The sequence below is a fragment of the Balaenoptera musculus genome, chromosome 12 (genome assembly GCF_009873245.2).
Source record: "Balaenoptera musculus isolate JJ_BM4_2016_0621 chromosome 12, mBalMus1.pri.v3, whole genome shotgun sequence".
Taxonomy (NCBI): Eukaryota; Metazoa; Chordata; class Mammalia; order Artiodactyla; family Balaenopteridae; genus Balaenoptera; species Balaenoptera musculus.
Genome location: NC_045796.1, coordinates 7691109 through 7708525, shown reverse-complemented (window position 1 = coordinate 7708525; position 17417 = coordinate 7691109). Strand labels below are relative to the sequence as shown.

At 39.7% G+C, this 17417-nt stretch overlaps 1 protein-coding gene across 2 annotated transcripts in view; it reads right to left on the bottom strand.

The window, feature by feature from the left end:
* PLG (plasminogen) overlaps nt 1-16002 on the bottom strand; it is a 42579-nt gene extending 26577 nt beyond the window's left edge. Inside the window, exons 1-7 of one of the 2 annotated variants that reach the window (XM_036871804.1) lie at nt 15870-15984; nt 11508-11643; nt 10133-10239; nt 6098-6212; nt 4207-4346; nt 2672-2792; nt 970-1088 (exon numbers count right to left, since the gene is read on the bottom strand). In XM_036871804.1, the coding sequence (XP_036727699.1) occupies nt 970-1088; nt 2672-2792; nt 4207-4346; nt 6098-6212; nt 10133-10239; nt 11508-11643; nt 15870-15918 (787 nt within the window). In that variant the 5' untranslated portion in view covers nt 15919-15984. Of the gene's footprint in view, nt 1-969; nt 1089-2671; nt 2793-4206; nt 4347-6097; nt 6213-7807; nt 10052-10132; nt 10240-11507; nt 11644-15869 lie in introns of those variants that run through there. The other variant, XM_036871805.1, reaches the window with a different exon arrangement.
* Nucleotides 16003-17417: the final 1415 nt, after the last annotated feature.

Sequence of the window (17417 nt, the reverse complement as noted above, 5' to 3'; positions counted from 1 at the left end):
ATGAGAAGAAAGAAAATAGTGTCTCCAAGGAAAAGGGTATGCAGTGAGAAGTCAAGAAATTCTTAAGACACACTGCCATATATAAAACAGGTAAACAAAAATTTACTGTATAGCACATGGAACTATATTCAATATCTAGTAATAAACTATAATGGAAAAGAATTGGGTGAAAAAGAATATATATATATGTATATATATATATATATCTATAACCAAATCACTTTGCTGTACACCCAAAACTAACACAATATTGTAAATCAACTATACTTCAATTAAAAAAAAAAAGAAAGTCTCAAGAAATAAAAGAAGATGACAGAAAGAGAAACTGATGTGCATAAGGAAGGAGAGTACCGAGGCACTTCAGCCTCCCTAAGGATGACCATCAGAGCGAAGAACAGGAAGCCAGCCCTCACGGCCTACTGAGTCCTTTTTAACGGTCTCAGATGCCCTTGTTCAGTGCCTTGCTTCAAATTCTCATAGAAGGAAAATATTATAAAATTGTTTTTTCCAACTCATTCCTGCTAGGTCTACCATTTCATCTTCTCCCCCGACCTCTCTTCTCCTGTTGCTCCCTCCCAAGTTGAACATACTGAAAAACTGGACATCCAGAGACACCTCTTTGCTTACAATTAAAAAGAACTCTGGTTGATAATGAAATCCATGTACCAGAAGGCATGGGTCTGATTTGCCTTTAGCACTAGAGAACCATAAGGGTCAGAGATCGCTCCCAAAAGTCTACATTCATCTGTACTCAAAAAAGGCAGAAGTCTCTGATACGGGACCAAAAAAACCCCATAGTAACTAGATACTCTGATCAATTACCTACAGTAACTAATAAATTGTTTTAAAAGAGTAATCACATCCCACGGAATTTATAGGGCAATTTTCAGGCATCGCACTCAGGCACAGCACTCTTGATTCCAAGAGAACAGGTGAAGATCCCTGAGGGCTGGGTATGAGCATACTTACTACATCTCGGGATGTCACAGAATTCCCAGCGTTTGCTGGGATCGGTGGTGAAACACCATGGGCGGGGCTCCCCATCAGGGTTACGACAGTAATTCATCTTCAGATTCTTGTTTGGAAATCTGAATGTGCAAGAAGGATTTTAACAGCACTGAACATTTACATCCACGGATGAGAATCATTTCAAATGAGCAAATATTGAGCACCTGCTGTGTGCTAGGCACAGTCAGGTACCCAAGGAGGTGACTGGATGAAGGTTATCCTCAATGTGATGACAATCTCATAAGAAACATTAGCCGAGTATTCTAAGGATTGTTTTTCTAACAGTTTACATGTGCAAAAATCATAGAATGGGATCAACTTTATCATTTTGGCCATCTGGAAAACCGATGTAAGCCAACTCCAATTATTCAGCTGCAAATAATAGCAATTTTTAAAACACAAAGTACTTACTGGCTAGAGATAGTCATCTAGTAAACAGTGCAGCCTAGAAGTTGGTGTCTTCATAGTTTAAAGGAATGGTCCTTCTGATCTACCCGGTTCTGGTCCTGCTAGCCTTTGAGCTTGTAGAAACTGAGACGGATAAGCTATGCTCCTGTGTGCAGGCCAGAGAGTCCCCTCAACAACAGGGACCCAGTGACTGAGACTGTGAGATGCACGCCACTCCTCGTGCCCCTCTGGGCTCATTTCGCGTCCCTTCCTGAGACTGTAAATGCTTAGTCAGGATGGACAGAGCAACCAGCAGTGGCTTAAGCAATCCTCTTGCAGGATTGCTTTCCTGAAAGTAAATTTACCCAGTTTCCTGAAAGTAAATTTACCCAATTCTGAGCCTTGAGGCTTTACTGTATTTCTTCTTTGGAATACAATAGGGAAAGGAAAATGGCAACAGCTGTGTTTTAAGATAGCTATTTGGAATGGAAGGTACAGAAATTCAGTGGAGCTGTTTTTTACACTGAAATATGTGACTTAGTCCCTTTGCCTATAAGTTTTTATAAGTCCCGTTATAATGCTATAGTCGTCATGGAAAGAAGAGAAAGACCGAAGCAGCTACAGAGAGGGAGGTGTTTTAAGTACAATTAATGTGTACAATTAAGTACAATTAATTAGAAGATGTAGAACATTGTACTCTAGAACTAATCATTACTTTCTAAATCAGGGACTCATTTCTATTATAGATTCATGATCCCCTTTGAGAAGCTAGTGAAAGTTAGGAATCCTCAACCCCAGAAAAATGTACTGATATAAATACACATAAAATGTTGAGGGGTTCACAAAGCCCTAAAGCCCATCCACAGATCATAGGCTAGGAAGCCTTGAATCTCATCAGTGTGAAGGAAAAGGAAAGGAAGAAAGAGAAGAGGGAAATATTTGCAAAATACACAAGTGAGATATATCTGTTTTTCTTAAATTTTTATGCGCCTACAAATTAGCCGGGAATCTGGTTATAAGGCAAATTCAGATTCAGTGGGTCTGAGATTCTGTATTTCTAACAAACTCTCAGATGATATCTCTCTTCCATGGACCACATTTTGAGTAGTAAGAGTGTATCCTTCATTTGCAGTCATGTGGGAAGATTCAAACTTTGAAATTCAAAAACATCAGGTATGTTCACTATTTGAGGAATGCTAAAATATCTAAATAACATTAAATTACCCATAACACTGCAGAGTCATAAACATCTAATTCCACTCCCAGTGAGGCTTACTTGGCAGGAATGTATCCATGAGCATGTGGGCTCTGAGAATCCCAGGCCTGGCAATCAAGTCCAGACACGGTCTTGGAAATTTTGCCCTCATAATTTTCTCCACTGCAATGCATACATTCATCTGGGCAGAACGGACAAGAAGGAAAGGAAGAAAGAAGATGAAATGGATGAAGCAAAACGGAGTAAAAACTAGAATCCCACTAGAAATGTCTGATACCTTTGCCACTTGTTCGATGTACTTTTCCAACAATCACTTGGCAACAAAATTGGCAATAAAGGCTTAATTTTCTAATACAATCTAAAACGTCATTCTCTTTTTCAAATGGTAAAATTAGTATATTTTGGTTAATACCTTCTCAACTCTTATAGTCTTGACCAAATCCAGAAACTCCATAATGCCATGTCTTCAAAGTGGGATGTGTGGTCCTTGGTGGGTGGGAAGGGGGCGGGGGAGAGGTTGCACATAATCTCAGGAGTCTGTAAGTTCTCTACTAGAATTTTTTAATATTTGGGGTCCCCATTCCAATGGCGGTCTTTAAAAATTTCTATGAAATTATTCTGATCATATGGATAACTGCCAAATAAGCCAGCACCCTCTCAGGATTTTAGTGCTAGGGTTTTTGCTTGTGTTCATGACCTCACGCGGGAACAATATTCACCTAAAGGGACAGTGCTTCTGTTTTTATATTATTGAGAAGCATAACTGGCTGTTTTTCTTTCTTACATCACTTAAAAATGGAAACTTTGGAATACTTGAAAGAACAAGGTGCAGCAAAGTAATATAAGACTTTAATTTTTATGGGGTAATAAGGAAAACTGAAGCAGACTTAATGCAAAAATGATGCTCTCATGTCAGTGAAGGGCCAAATGACCTCACAACATAGTGTACAAGTAAAGGATCCCCATGGTTGGAATAGACAAAGTGATGGGGAAGTGAGCCTTCACGTGGTACATACACTATCCATGTGGTTACACATATCTCACCCTTGTTCATTCCCCCATGGCACCAATAAATATAGCAGGAAATGTGAAATGAACATTTTTCAATAGGATGTTTTAAATCTTTAGCATTGACTTTTGAGGTGCACTATTAAATTGATTGGTCCATTAAAACAATAGAATCCTGATTTAAAAACTAGTTCATTGCTTGGTTTCAATGAAACAACAAAGTCTACCATGTTAAATTAATATTGTGTATTTGAATTGTATTGATTTTGTGATTTTATTTTAATGATTTAATTGCAAATATGTTTTTGGCTTTAGACTGTGTCAGAACTTTAAGCATAAGAAGTTTGCATCTAGAGTTTATATCTAGTTTTATATTAGTCCCTGTTGAAGTACATTTTAATAAAAATAATTTAGATCAATAATGGAAAATATGCAAAATTGGTCCTTTCCAAGAGGTCATGTATTACTTGATTCTGTCAAACACAGCACTGATTGATTATTAATATCCCTGTAGAAAATTGATTTACAGCAAGTTACTCCACAGACGAAGGGCAGATAAGAAAGCATTTTCTAGAGCCACCCCTGACCTTCACATTCAGGAATGTCGCAGTAGTCGTATCTCGTGCCTGGATCTGTGGTGTAGCACCAAGGTCCCATCTTATCATTGTCTGGGTTCCTGCAGTAGTTCTCCTCCAATCCCGCGAAAGGATATTTTTCAGGTGAAAAGCTGTGGAGGATGAAAAAGAACCCCTTTGACTATATTTTTAAAATCAGCATGTTATCAGCAAGGCAGGATAAGACACCCTCTCTTTCCCATCTGTGATTCGAGGTTGTGTCATCCAAATGCATTTCGGCTATGTTCTATAGCATTTGTGTCACCCAATTTTCAGTGTCTCTGCTGATAGCCTGCTTCAGTAGAGTAGCTACTATTACTATTATTACTATGTGGACAGCCAAGTCCTGGAAGTAGAGCCAAAGTGTCTTTATGCACAGTAGAAGTACAAAGCCCTCAAAAGCCTGCCAAATTCACTATGCATTCCTAACACCTGCTTTTGTCAGTTGCCCTTCTGTCTGTAAAAGTAATAGAAGTTAACACCCTTTTGTCTGTGTGAACTCTGCACGAGGTATTACACTGAAATTTCTCTATACATTCTCTAATGTAGTCTTAACAAAAATCCCTATCAGGAAGGTGTTATTATTCCCATTTTACAGATGAGAAAACTGAGGCACAGCCATGTGAAACAAATCAAATCTTGCCTAAGTTTGAGCAGTTAATAAGTAGTATCTCAAGGGTTTAAAGTCAGATCTGTCTGATGCCAAATTCCACATCCTCTCTGAGATGCATCCAGAATTAATGGGAGACTGGGAGGATGGAGTTAAGCTCATTTTCAGAGATGAGTTGCTATGTAGCGATAAGAAATTAGATTAAAAACCTAAGACTTGGGACTTCCCTGGTGATCCAGTGGTAAAGAATCTGCCTTGCAATGCAGTGGATGCAGGTTCGATCCCTGGTCAGGGAACTAAGATCCCACATGCTGCGGGGCAACTAAGCCCGTGTGCCACAACTACAGAGCCCTGGAGCCTGCACGCCACAACTAGAGAAGAGAAAAAACCCACATGCCACAACCAGAGAGAAGCCCGTGCACCTCAACAAAAGATCCCGCATGCCTCAACAAAGATCCTGCGTACCTTGACTAAGGCCCGACGCAGCCAAAAATAAATTAAAAACAAAAACAAAAACCAAAACCTAAGACTTAGAATCTGAAATGGTAGCTCTTGTTTCTGGTTCTCCTATGTACCTGTTTTTGGTAGATTTGGTACCCCCAGGATCTCAGTTTCCTCATCTGCTGTGGTAGAGATGGCCTATATTATCTCTAAGGCCCTTGACATTCCATGATTTGGCCATTTGGTTTAATCATTTTAACCTCAATAAGCCTTAATGTGCTGGGAATATGAGACCTGCCCATCTCACAGGGATGAATAAAGGCAATTTGTTTGGGTAGGGGAGGGGGAAGGGTCATAGACACTAAATTCCCACTTGATAAGCATTGTTAATGAGAACTTAATCCACCTAATACCATATTGGGCAAAGCACAAAAAGGAAGACACTAAAATAAATAATAGGCAAGCTGCAAGATAATCTGTTTTTCACAATGTTGAGGTGAACACATGGTGTGTTTGATTTAGACTAATTCAGTTCTAAGCATAGTCATCTTTGGTCTTTTCTCAGATCAGCCTAGAATTCATGGTTTTATAGTTCTTTTCTGTTGTTCTCAGTCTTCCAGAAAAGCACATACGCAAGAATGAATGGAAAGCAGCCATTGTCTGCTTTTATTCCATAAATAATCGAACGGTTCTGCCCCAGCATCAAGAAGGTTCTCCCCATACCTGCCAGTCACATGTTATGGTTTGAGTCAGAAGTAATGGAATCATTCTGAGTATAAGAGGTGGACACGGAGACAAAAGAGAAAGTCTTACTTGGGTGTGTGTGGAGAATTGTCACTCCATTTTTGACAGGCAACACCACTTTTTGTTTTGGCCATGGTGCCCCTGTAGTTCTTCCCATTTCCAGTCTTGCACTCTGAAAGATACACTGCAAGGAAGTCCAAACAGTGGTCAAACACTTTCACAACAAGAAAAATCATGAAGAAGTCCTGCACTACTTGAACACATTGAGAGAAAAGACACCATTGCCCACTATCTAAAAGGACAGTCTTTTACATCTGTGTAAAAGTTACAGTTAACTAAGCCATGTGGGGCATTGATTCCTTTACTCAAAACTACCGCCCCTCCATGTGCCGGGCAGATGCTGGGTGCTGGGGATGTTGGAAACACCAAGAGTAGGAACTGCACAGGCTCTGCCCTCGTGGAGCTTACATTCCAGTGGAGTCAGGGGGGCCGGTTACAGAAAGTAATCAAGAACGCAGACTGTGAAATAGACAACCTTGTGGTGACACATGTAACAGAGAAAATTAATAGCATCATGAGAAAGTGGATGGGAAAGGGGATGCGGGCTTCTTCACAAGGTGGGCAGCAGGTTTTCAGATGTTGAAAGAGATCCAAGCCACTTCTACTTTTGGAAGGTCCCAGTAGTATTTTAAATATGAAAAAATGCCAAACAGTGTGATATGACTGTGGTCTACTTTCAATGTTTACAGAAGATGCTCTCAACCAGCCTCCACTTAACCAACGCACCGGTTGCCCAGTGGGCCCCATCCTGCCTTTAAAACACGCTGCCAGGTGCCCACCTGGCAGGGTGGGCATCTGTGGCTGGCAGGCCACTTTCGGGTGTGCCCACCCACTCTGTTCCTACCAGTTGGGTTATATGCTTACCAAGAGTCAGTTGCTTTTATTTCCAAAACGTTTTATACAGCTCTATTTGATTACAGATGATCTAAACTGAGAAATGAATTGGGGGAAAATGGAGCTTTTTTAAAAATTAAGTTGAATGGTTTCAAGGACTTGAAAGAGTTGAATAGTTTTTTTTTTAATTTAATTTTATTTATTTTTTATACAGCAGGTTCTTATTAGTTATCTATTTCATACATGTTAATGTATATATGTCAATCCCAAACAATAGCTATTGTTGATTGAGCACCTGCCAAGTGCAGGGCTCAGTGCCAGCTTCTTTACATTTATTCATCATAATCCCTGCAACAAATTTGTAAGGCTGGAATAAGGCCAACACCCATCTCTGCACAATGCTTTGTTGCCTCTTGTTCCATTACAAACTCTCAGTAGGAAAGAGTAGTGAGGAACAGGCAAAAAAAGAGAAATGGAACCCATGGTGTAGTAGGGAAGAACAAATCTGACTCCATATTGGATCTGTTTCTTTAACTTTTGTATTCTGTTGCTTTTGCTACAAGTTAAGAATGTTGCCTATAGCCTGAAATATATAGGATAGCCCATTCTCAAGGCTCTGACCTCTAAAGGTATAACACTTTTCCATTCATATAGAGACCAAAGGTTGCAGAACAGAGAATAACACTTATCTCGTTGGAGGTTTATAGGTACATTGTGACGGGACTTATGTGGCCAGCTGCAAGAGCAAAGGATTCCTATACCAAGAAGTCTGCAGCAACCAACCTCACCCCCTCCCCTTTTAGTATAAAAGAAGCCTGAATTCTAATCAGGGAAGATGGTTCTTTGGGACACTAGTCCACCATCTTCTTGGTTGGCTGTCTTTCTGAATAAAGTCTCTATTCCTTGTCTCAGCAAATCATCTCTTGATTTATTGGCCTGTCCTGCAGGTAGCAGGACTCGAGTTGAATAGTTTTAAAAATTGTCATCAAATCCACTGAGAGCAATCCATTCATATAGTTGATATGAGTTTGAAGGGAGAGGAATCATAAAAATATAAAAGAATTTTACAGACAGATTGATTGGTAGATGTCTCTAGACCTGCTCGACTTCAAAGAGAAGGACATTAATTATCATAGACAAGTCACTAGAGTGTGGTTTATGCAAGAAATGCACCAGATAACTCCTGTTGGCGGCCCCATGTTCAAAGAAAAAAAGCCTCTGCTTTACATCAAAAGGTGCCAATGTAAGCTTCCATTTTCGATGAAAATATAAAATATTTAAGGTATATTTGTGTCATCTTTTATGATTTCCCACTTTAGCCAAGTTTTTAAATTAATCAATCAATTGTCTGGGGAAAGGACTTCTAACACACCTATAGCAGCTACTGCTTTAAACCCAACGTTCTATATAAAGATTGCAGATATATCTTCATTGAGATATATTATTATAGTAGATATATTACACTTATCAAAAAGGTAAACTCAAGGTACTTTGGAGGCCAGGGGTCAGGGGAGACTTTTCAAAGGAGGTGATGCTTGAGCTGAAATTTGGGAGATGAGAAGGAGCCGGAAGAACAGAGGAGGGTCCAGGACGAAGAGGTGTGTGCTTGCCCTGCTGGAGGAGAGGCAGATATAAGCCCAGCACATGAGGTAGGCTTAAATAATGCAGGGCCCTGCAGCAATTGGTGAGTATTTCGATTGTCTTCTAGGGCACTAAAGGTTTGAAGCAGAGAAGTTACAGACCAGCCGCTCTGGTGGCACAGCCAGTGATGATGGCGGCTTAGACCCAAGTGGCAGCAGTGGCCACGGTGGCAAAAGTAGAGATGTAACTAATTTGACACTGACCATTCCCAGAAAAACCCTGGCAGGTAATTTAACAGTGGATCAATATTCCACAGTAAAGAAACAAGCACCAAAAAATGACTGACTTTTGACTTTTTACCTCTCTTTTATTTGTATGTACCCGCCAGAGTTTATATAACCTTTTGCTCCTTTCCATCACCTTGAAAACAGGCAACTCTTCAACTATCCAAACTAAGCCTAACGGTCACCCCCATGGTCCTTCTGGTTAACAATTTACAAAGGACATGTTTAAATGTTAGCATTTTGCAGAGAGTATCCCACCAGCCTTTTTAAAAATCTGACGGACAGTGGGTAATCCCATATATCTCTTCCTTTACTATTTGTAAGAACTAGTAACGTCAACAGATAAACTTCAGATGTAATCTGCACTTTAGACTCAAGGATTAGAGCTAAACAGTGGGCTGGAAGTGTGTATAGCAGACGCACAGATAATTAAACCTAAGAAGATGAACCAACGTGTAGATAGAATCCTAACCTAAAAAAACACTTCTCAAAATCTTATTTAGAGTTTTGTGGGGAAACTAGAACGTTGTAAGCCATTGTCAAGAATCAGTGAAATAGGATGTTTCTGGTTGAGTTCAACACCTCTGATACAGAATATTTGGAGAGCAAAACTGTTATCAAAATAGTCTTAATGCCTCGCCAGCAACAGAGAATAGGAAATAGTTTTGAAAGCATCATTATTCACTTAAATCTTCGTACAGACTTAATGAACTTTTACACATCTTAGAAGACATGCAACTTCCGTAGCAATCTAGGCCACCCATGATCCTAAACAACGAAAGATCTAGAGTTTTCAAGGAAACTATGGAAAAGGAACTGCAACTTCTGCACATTTTCAAAAGATACCATTCCAGAGTCTAAGGGAAATACAGACCATGACTGAAAAAAAGTGGAACATGTAAGAGTAAAAATAAAGATATTTTCTCTATTCAAATGTTACTGCAGATTGAAAACACCTCAGTTTTGCTATTTCTCCAGGCTTCAGACCAAGGACCGTGGTCCCTGCAGAACAGAAAACCAAGATCATAAGAAACCTGTAGACTCTCCCTCTTCTCCTTAAAAATGAAATAAAATTTTCAGTATCTTATTTTCAGGGTCATAGAGGTGGAAGTGATTTTGTAAATCCAATCCCTTCGTTTTTAAACCAAGAGAAATGAAACTTAAAGGGTGAAGTCATATATGCAGGTTGACGTAGTGGGTTAGTGGCCAAATCTTCTGACTCCAAATTCAATTTCACTACACCATAGCGCCTCCATTCGCTGGTCTGATAAATTACACATATTAAACGGGCTGGGGGAGGGAAGGGGGAGGGGAATGGGGAGAAGGAAGAAAACATTATACATACTTCTCTTCTCAAATAAAACGACATCCCTCATCCTAAGGACTGGGGAAAACTTGCTGTTTTCAGCCATTATCACACACTGTTGCTCTTTACTGTGATACTGGAATGCCCTGCGGAAGAGAAACAGAAAGCACAACTCTGTTCCTTTATTTAAGGAAAGCAAAGTTTTATTAATAAGGAAGAGACTAAAGATGACTCTCTTGATGAATCAAGGAGCTCAGAATTTGTTACTTCCAATTCAACTTGGCACTGTATCAATGAAGTATCGTCAAAGGATGCAGCAATATGGTAGCTACTCTTGTTTTCTTCTACCTTTACCTTCTCCCCCTCCAAATATTCTTTTTTTTTTTTTCCCCTCTGTTTCAACTGCTTTATTCTTTCTTCACTAGTTTTCTTAATGAAGTGCCAGAATATTTGCTTTGTGCTGGAAAGAAGCAACTGAGTGCTTTAAACCCATTCCTGAGAGGGTCCACGTGGACTCCTGTAACTTCCCCTTGCCGATGTCTCTGCATTCTACCCCCTTCCCCCTCACACCTCCCTGCCCTGTACCTCAGTCCTGCACGGATGTTGAGCCGGCATCAAAGCCGTCCATGGCTTCCTTTCCTGCCCCATCTCCTGTGTGAACCTTTGCTTCAGCTGACTTGGTCCTTTCATCGTCCCTCTCACAGGTGCCCAGCCATGCTGCCCTCTGCCTAGAATCCCTCCCGCGTGGTCAGTATTTACCAAGATCTCACCCTTCAAAGCCCAGCTCAGTTCCCACCTCCTCCCCAGGCCTTCCCTGGTCATCTCAACTCTTAGGATTGTTCTTTCCTCTGAATCTTCATAGAGCACGTATTGATTATGTCATTTATCAATGTCTTGCATTGGCTGTTTTTTTTTAATTTTTATATCTTATCCAGTTTCTGTGACTACACCGCAAATTCAAAAGGGCAAGCACTGGCTTCTGTAACTACACAAAAATCTATCATATATACTGATATATATATATATATATATATATCCCCTATGTACTGATCATTGTATCAATGCTTTGTGGCTCCTTAGGGTCTAGGACACTTCCAGTCACATGATCCTCAATAAATATTTATCGACGATAATGTTAAAAACTAGAGCTCAGAACAATAGCTGCCGATGTCATGTGTAAAAATAAATAACTTCCTTTGGGGGCATTTTTCTAAAGGGGACACTAATTAACAAGAAACCGTATGGTTTCAGATACAGAGAGCAAATACAGATTCCAAACTCCAATCCCACGAAATTCCTCTTTCCTCTTAAATCCTATTTTCGTTGATAAATCCCTGAGCAAATTTCTCATGATCAATGTAATAGCGTCTCAAGCAGCAGGATTTCTGTGTAGGCTCAGTGACCAAGAAAATACCTGCAAATGAAGTCTCTTTCCTCCTCACAGTTTGTTGCACATTCGTCTATGCTTCCTGTCACCAGCTGCTTCCGAGTCAAACTAAACAGGGAAGCTCCCCGGGTATCTACATAGTTATCCAGGGGGTCTCCGAGACCTACAAATGGAAGATAAAAGTGGGACAACTGATAAATGCATCAACACCATTGTTTAATTATCATGAATTTGTAAACTATTCGCTTTGCATCAACGAAGTAAAACTGGCTGCTCCATTGGAAGCAGAATGTGGCTGTGAATAAAAATGTTTAATTAGGAAAACAGTTCCATGAATAGATGGCACTATGTTAAAAGATCAACTGGATTGTTAGGTTAATAGATTAGAACTATTTAACAACTTCCGTGTTACTACGTTAATGGGTATGAAACGTTAAATAAGAAAAATTTTGATCTGTTTGCTAGTACTTGCATGTCATGATGGAACAGTAAGAGACAACCAAGGGCAACTTTTGATGTTGATTTGTCCATCCCTGGGTATAAATAGAAACTGGAGGCCACTATTCGATTTCCTACAGTACAAACTTTAGTTATGGCACTGTCACTTAAACTGATGGGATAAGCATTCTCTGAATGGCTCCACCACCAGATACAAAAACTTTGGGGAGTTGATGATGTCGAGAATAAATAAGAGCTGGACTAAATCTTGACCACAATACATGGTCATTTTTATACTGGACTTGGTAGAGTGACACCTCACTATTTATTAAAAAGAAATCATTTTTGCCAAGATGATGACAGCTTTCTGGCATTTCTGAGGAAACTGTACAACAGCAGAGCTTGGGACAAACAATGGCCTTGATTTTCCTCGGACATAAAATCTGAGGCAAAGAGTCTGTTTGAAGGTCGCTCTGCCCCCTTGCTTCTGCAGAGGGTGGCCAGGGGGCCCTCAGCCATGTTCCCACCGCAAGGCTACAAAGAGTACTCCTGAGACATGTGGCACCTGAGACAGCTGTGGCAGCTCTATTCCAAGCCTAGAGACTCAGTCTCTATCCTTTTGGGATGGAACACCAGCCGTTTTCATAGGGTGAGGGGCTAAAAGAGGTTAATTTAATGGAGACAGCAAAGTTTCCTAAAGTTTGCCTAAATGGAATTAGGCAACCTGGCAACTTTGACCACTTTGAGGGGAGGGGTGGAGATCAAAGCCAGGGTGAGCGGGTTGAAGAGTGACCAAGAGAGGCGGTGGGAACAGCATGGGAAGACAAGTCTTTTCAGAAGTCTGGCTGTGAAAGGAGCATTTCCTAGGGGCCATATGAAATCTCAGAAATTTTTTTTATTTTTTATTGAAATATAGTTGATTTACAATGTTGTGTTACTTTCAGGTGTAGAGCAAAGCGATTCAGTTATACATATATATTCTTTTTTAGATTCTTTTCCATTATAGGTTATTACAAGATATTGAGTAGAGTTCCCTGTGCTATACAGTAGGTCCTTGTTGGTTATGTATTTTATATATAGTAGTGTGTATTTGTTACTCCCAACCTCCTAATTTATCCCTCCCCCCTCTTTCCCCTTTGGTAACCAGAGGTTTGTTTTCTATGTCTGTAAGTCTATTTCTGTTTTGTAAATAAGTTCATTTGTATCATTTTTTTAGATTCCACATATAAGGGATATCATAGGATATTTGTCTCTGTCTGACTTACTTAGTGTGATCATCTCTAGGTCCTCTCAGAAATTTTTGAAGATGAGACATTCTAGAGCATGTTTGGGTACTGATGAAAATTATCTAGTAGGAAGGGTCATGAAGGGTCAGATCTTCATTCTCAGAAGGGCCATCCCTTACCACCTGAAAACACACACGCCACAAGGGCGTGATGCACTTTCCTAGATTAGGACAAAGCTATTTCCAGAGCCCTGCCTCTGCTCTTCCTTCCTCGACCTGAGATTCTCCAAACTGGAAGGATGGATGGTTCCATCCTTGAATAGGAAGTTGACTGATGTAGTTTAATACACCAAAACAGCACCTGATACATGTATCAAGAGATTATAGAGAAATAGATATGTTAGACCCATACCCATGTCTTCATCCTGTATTTATCTCCCAATTTGCGCTCTCATTTCCAGGAAGAGTTGTGCTTTGGTAAATTCTATAGATCAGGATGTGACTTTAAAAACAAACACAAGAACTCTATAAAGTATATCCTATAAAGACTGAAATTAGATCTTTTGAAGAGTTCTTAGAAAGTAGAGCAGGCCGGGGTGTAAATGATATCAAAACAAGAAAATTTCCATTTTTATCACCCTTTAATTATGTTATGTTAGCATGTTTCATAGCATATAGCTGCTGAGACCCACCTTAGGAGCTGATACACCAAAGAAATATCCCAAAAGAGAATAAATTTTTTTCTTTTTACTTTGAAAAGTTTTCCCCCAATAATTTCTTTCTTTAATTCCAGGGATCATGTGACAATGTGGTGTAATACACTTTATTTATTGACCAAGAAATATTAGACAAATTTTTTTAGTAACAAAAGTATTTTTATATTCTATGCTGAATGTAGATGTATATTGGTACCAAAACAAGTATATTTTATTAATAATGTGGGTTTGTTTTTTTTTAAATCATGGTAGTGTGTATATGTACACCCATGCTTGTGTGTTTGAAAGAAAAGACTTTGTGGTTTGTGAAATGCAAACTGCTTATCCGCCTCTCACTGAGAACAGCTGTAAAAGGAGATTTTTTTTCCTCTCCCTGGTCATTTCAGTGCACTGGAGAGATGAAACACTTCCACGGAAAGACAGAGTAAATGCCTTCCTTTCGAAAAGAGCTTATGCACGTCTTCTTCCCCTCCACGTCTTCTTCCCCCTAGGTTGGGGAAGACGTATGTTAATCCTGCTGCAGAGAAGTCTGTTCTAACATTTGGGTGTGTCCCACTGTATCCAGAGTTCCAGGTCCCGCTTCCCATGGACTAAAATAGAGTGTGCACAAAAAAATAAAAAATAAAATAATAATAAAATAGAGTGTGCACCCCTGCGCCACTCCCCACAACCATTTCCCATGAAAACCTCTTTATGCAACCTTCTGCTGTTTTTTCTTTGATATTTCTTTAGATGGCTCCACTAAATTCAAATGTATTTGACCCTAATTTAAAGTACAGCTCGTAAAATTTTATCTGGCTACTTATAAATTGAATTTCAAGTATCTATGCATTGTTTATATGAAGAACCACTAACATACTGTATGATTCCGCTTATAAGAAATGTCCAGAACAGGCAAATCAGAGACAGAAAGTAGATTAGTGATCGCCAGGGGCTGGGTGGGGATGGAGGTTGGGGAGAGGGGAGAAGAGGGGTTGGAGGTGACAGCTAAGGGGTGTGGAGTTTATTTGGGGGGTAATAAAAATGTTCTAAAAGGTATTGTGATAGTTGCATAACCCTGAATACTGAAAACCTTTGGATTGTATGCTTTAAATGGATGAATTGTATAGTATGTGAATTATATCTCAATAAAGCTGTCAAAAAAAAAAAAAAAAGAACTACGAAGACACGCTTAGAATATTTTAACAAAGGTTTAAACAAAGTTGAAAAAGTGAGAAGAAGCATCAGATTCCTTCTCGGAAAGCCCTGGCTAAAGTCCTGGTTTCTGGGAATTTGGTCAATAGGCAAATAACGTGACTTTCCTAAGGACAGATTTCCTCATCTATAAAATGGGTATAAATCTACTACAATACCTACGGTATCAGCTAAATAAGCTGGACTTAGTAAAGGACGCACACATATGCACGTATGAATAAAAATGTGCCCGGCCTACCTCAGGTACTCAGTGGAGATTTGTTGAATTATTGTATGGACATCATCCTGCAAATCGATGCCTGTGATTCCTCCAGGCATAAGAAGCAAACTTATATGTATGGAAAGCCTTCCTTAAGTCATAACAAACAGAGAACAGGTCAACACAACCACAGACTGGTCAAAGAATATGGTCGGAGATATTTCATTGTTTACATTTGAAAGTCAGAAAAATATGACACCTTAACAAAAATGGTCTACATTAACCAAACTGAGAACCAGGCAAAGAGACTAACAACTTTTGGGGTTGTTAGCTATCTGGGCTATTTTTTTTCTAACTAAAATAACCATCACGTGGGCTCCATCTTTTAGACTGAAAACGTCATTCATTATTTTCTCTGCCCACTTGTCTCCAGTATTCCCATGAAGGAAACGAAACATTTCTTGAAGATTTCCTCATTCTTAGATTGTGACCTGGGAATCTCACAAGTCAAAAGCTAAATTCAACAAGTTGCACATGAAACCATCATGGATCTATTTTTAATACATTGCTAGGAAAAAAATATATTGATTAAAGTGAAAAAAATCTCTATGTCTTACCTGATTTCAGAAATAAAAGAAGTAGAAGGACCACCTCCTTATGTTCCATCTTGGGACTGGCCAGCAGTGTCCGGAAAACAGTGCGTCCCAATTCCAAGATGTTATTGACTTACATGAGAGGAAATGCACCCACAAACAAGATAATCACATGGAGTTAATTATTCTCTTGGAGGCCCATTGCCACTGTGCTCTGAAGTGTTCAAACATTACCTTGACGGGAGGATCTTACAAAATGTTTGAGAGCGGAGTCTGCAATAGATGCTGGGAAGTGGTGGACACTGCCCGCCCCCTCGGCTGCCCCACACTGCCTCCTGCTTCCCTGCTTGCCCCCAGCCCATCATCTTTCCCACTTACTCTTCTTTCCTTCCCTCTTATTTCACTCTCTTTCTTTTGGGTGAAAAACAAAATTACAACAATAGCTAACATTTGCTGAGGACTTTCCTATGCCAGACCTTCCGCATAGTTCATCCAACCTTCCAAACAGGCAATATTATTATCATCCCCACTTCAGATGAGGCGACTCAGGCTGAGAAAGTTTAACTTTCCCAAGGTCACTTAGCTCACAAGGGATGAAGCCAATGGACAAAATCTATTTGGCCTCAGATTACAGACTTAAGCTAGAGCATCACTATTAACATCTCCACATCGTACCAGTGTAGAAATCACTATGTAAGTTACAATATTTCATTATTATCAAACTTTATGTCCAATGGACTCATATGGTTTCCATGATTATAGATGATGTTATAAAATGTCAATCTTTTCCCCCAGTGAATTCACAGTGCATTATAGTCTCATCCTCATGAAATGAAGCAAGAGTGGGGAAATTAAGTTTAAAGAATGTCTTGATTTTAATTGTTGATTCTGTACTTTGCCCTGGCTTAAGGTTAGAATGACCAGGTAGTACATGCTTTAAAACTCTTACATCAGTGTTCAATAATATTCAGGAATTGGCTCTATTTTAATTGTGAAAGAAGAACTCAAAACACTCCTCTCTCCATGCTATGAAATTCCTTTCTACAAATTAACCAGCAAAACATAGAGGTGGGCACCAATGGTCTTGGATGGACCCTCCTGCAGAATTGCCTGGGGTTGAAGTACTGTGTGTGCAGAATTCACAAGAACAGAATGTGCTGGAGAGCAAGATGGTAGCACCATCATGAGGAGAGCAAGATGGTAGCACCATCATGAGGGGCTGGGAGGACCTGGCACATTTCCTGTTTTTCCACCATGTCCCAGCTTTCTCCCCTCCCTCTCACCTAGTGGCCCAGTTTATTCAAGGGGACACAAGGTGGAAGCAAGTTGAGAAATCAGCCTTGGGAAGACTTTTTGTCTTAACATATCTGAAATGTCTCTTAGGGGAATTATGTTGGTGTGTTTCAGAAAATACTTTGGGGGAGAAAACAGACTCTGGTAATACATGATGTTGCCACTACACATTTGCTACCACTTAAAATACTTTAGTACTACCTCATGGATAAGGCACCTCAGGAACAATGCTATCAGAAATTCTACATCTGCATAAATGCCTTTTTCCTGTTTTGTTTT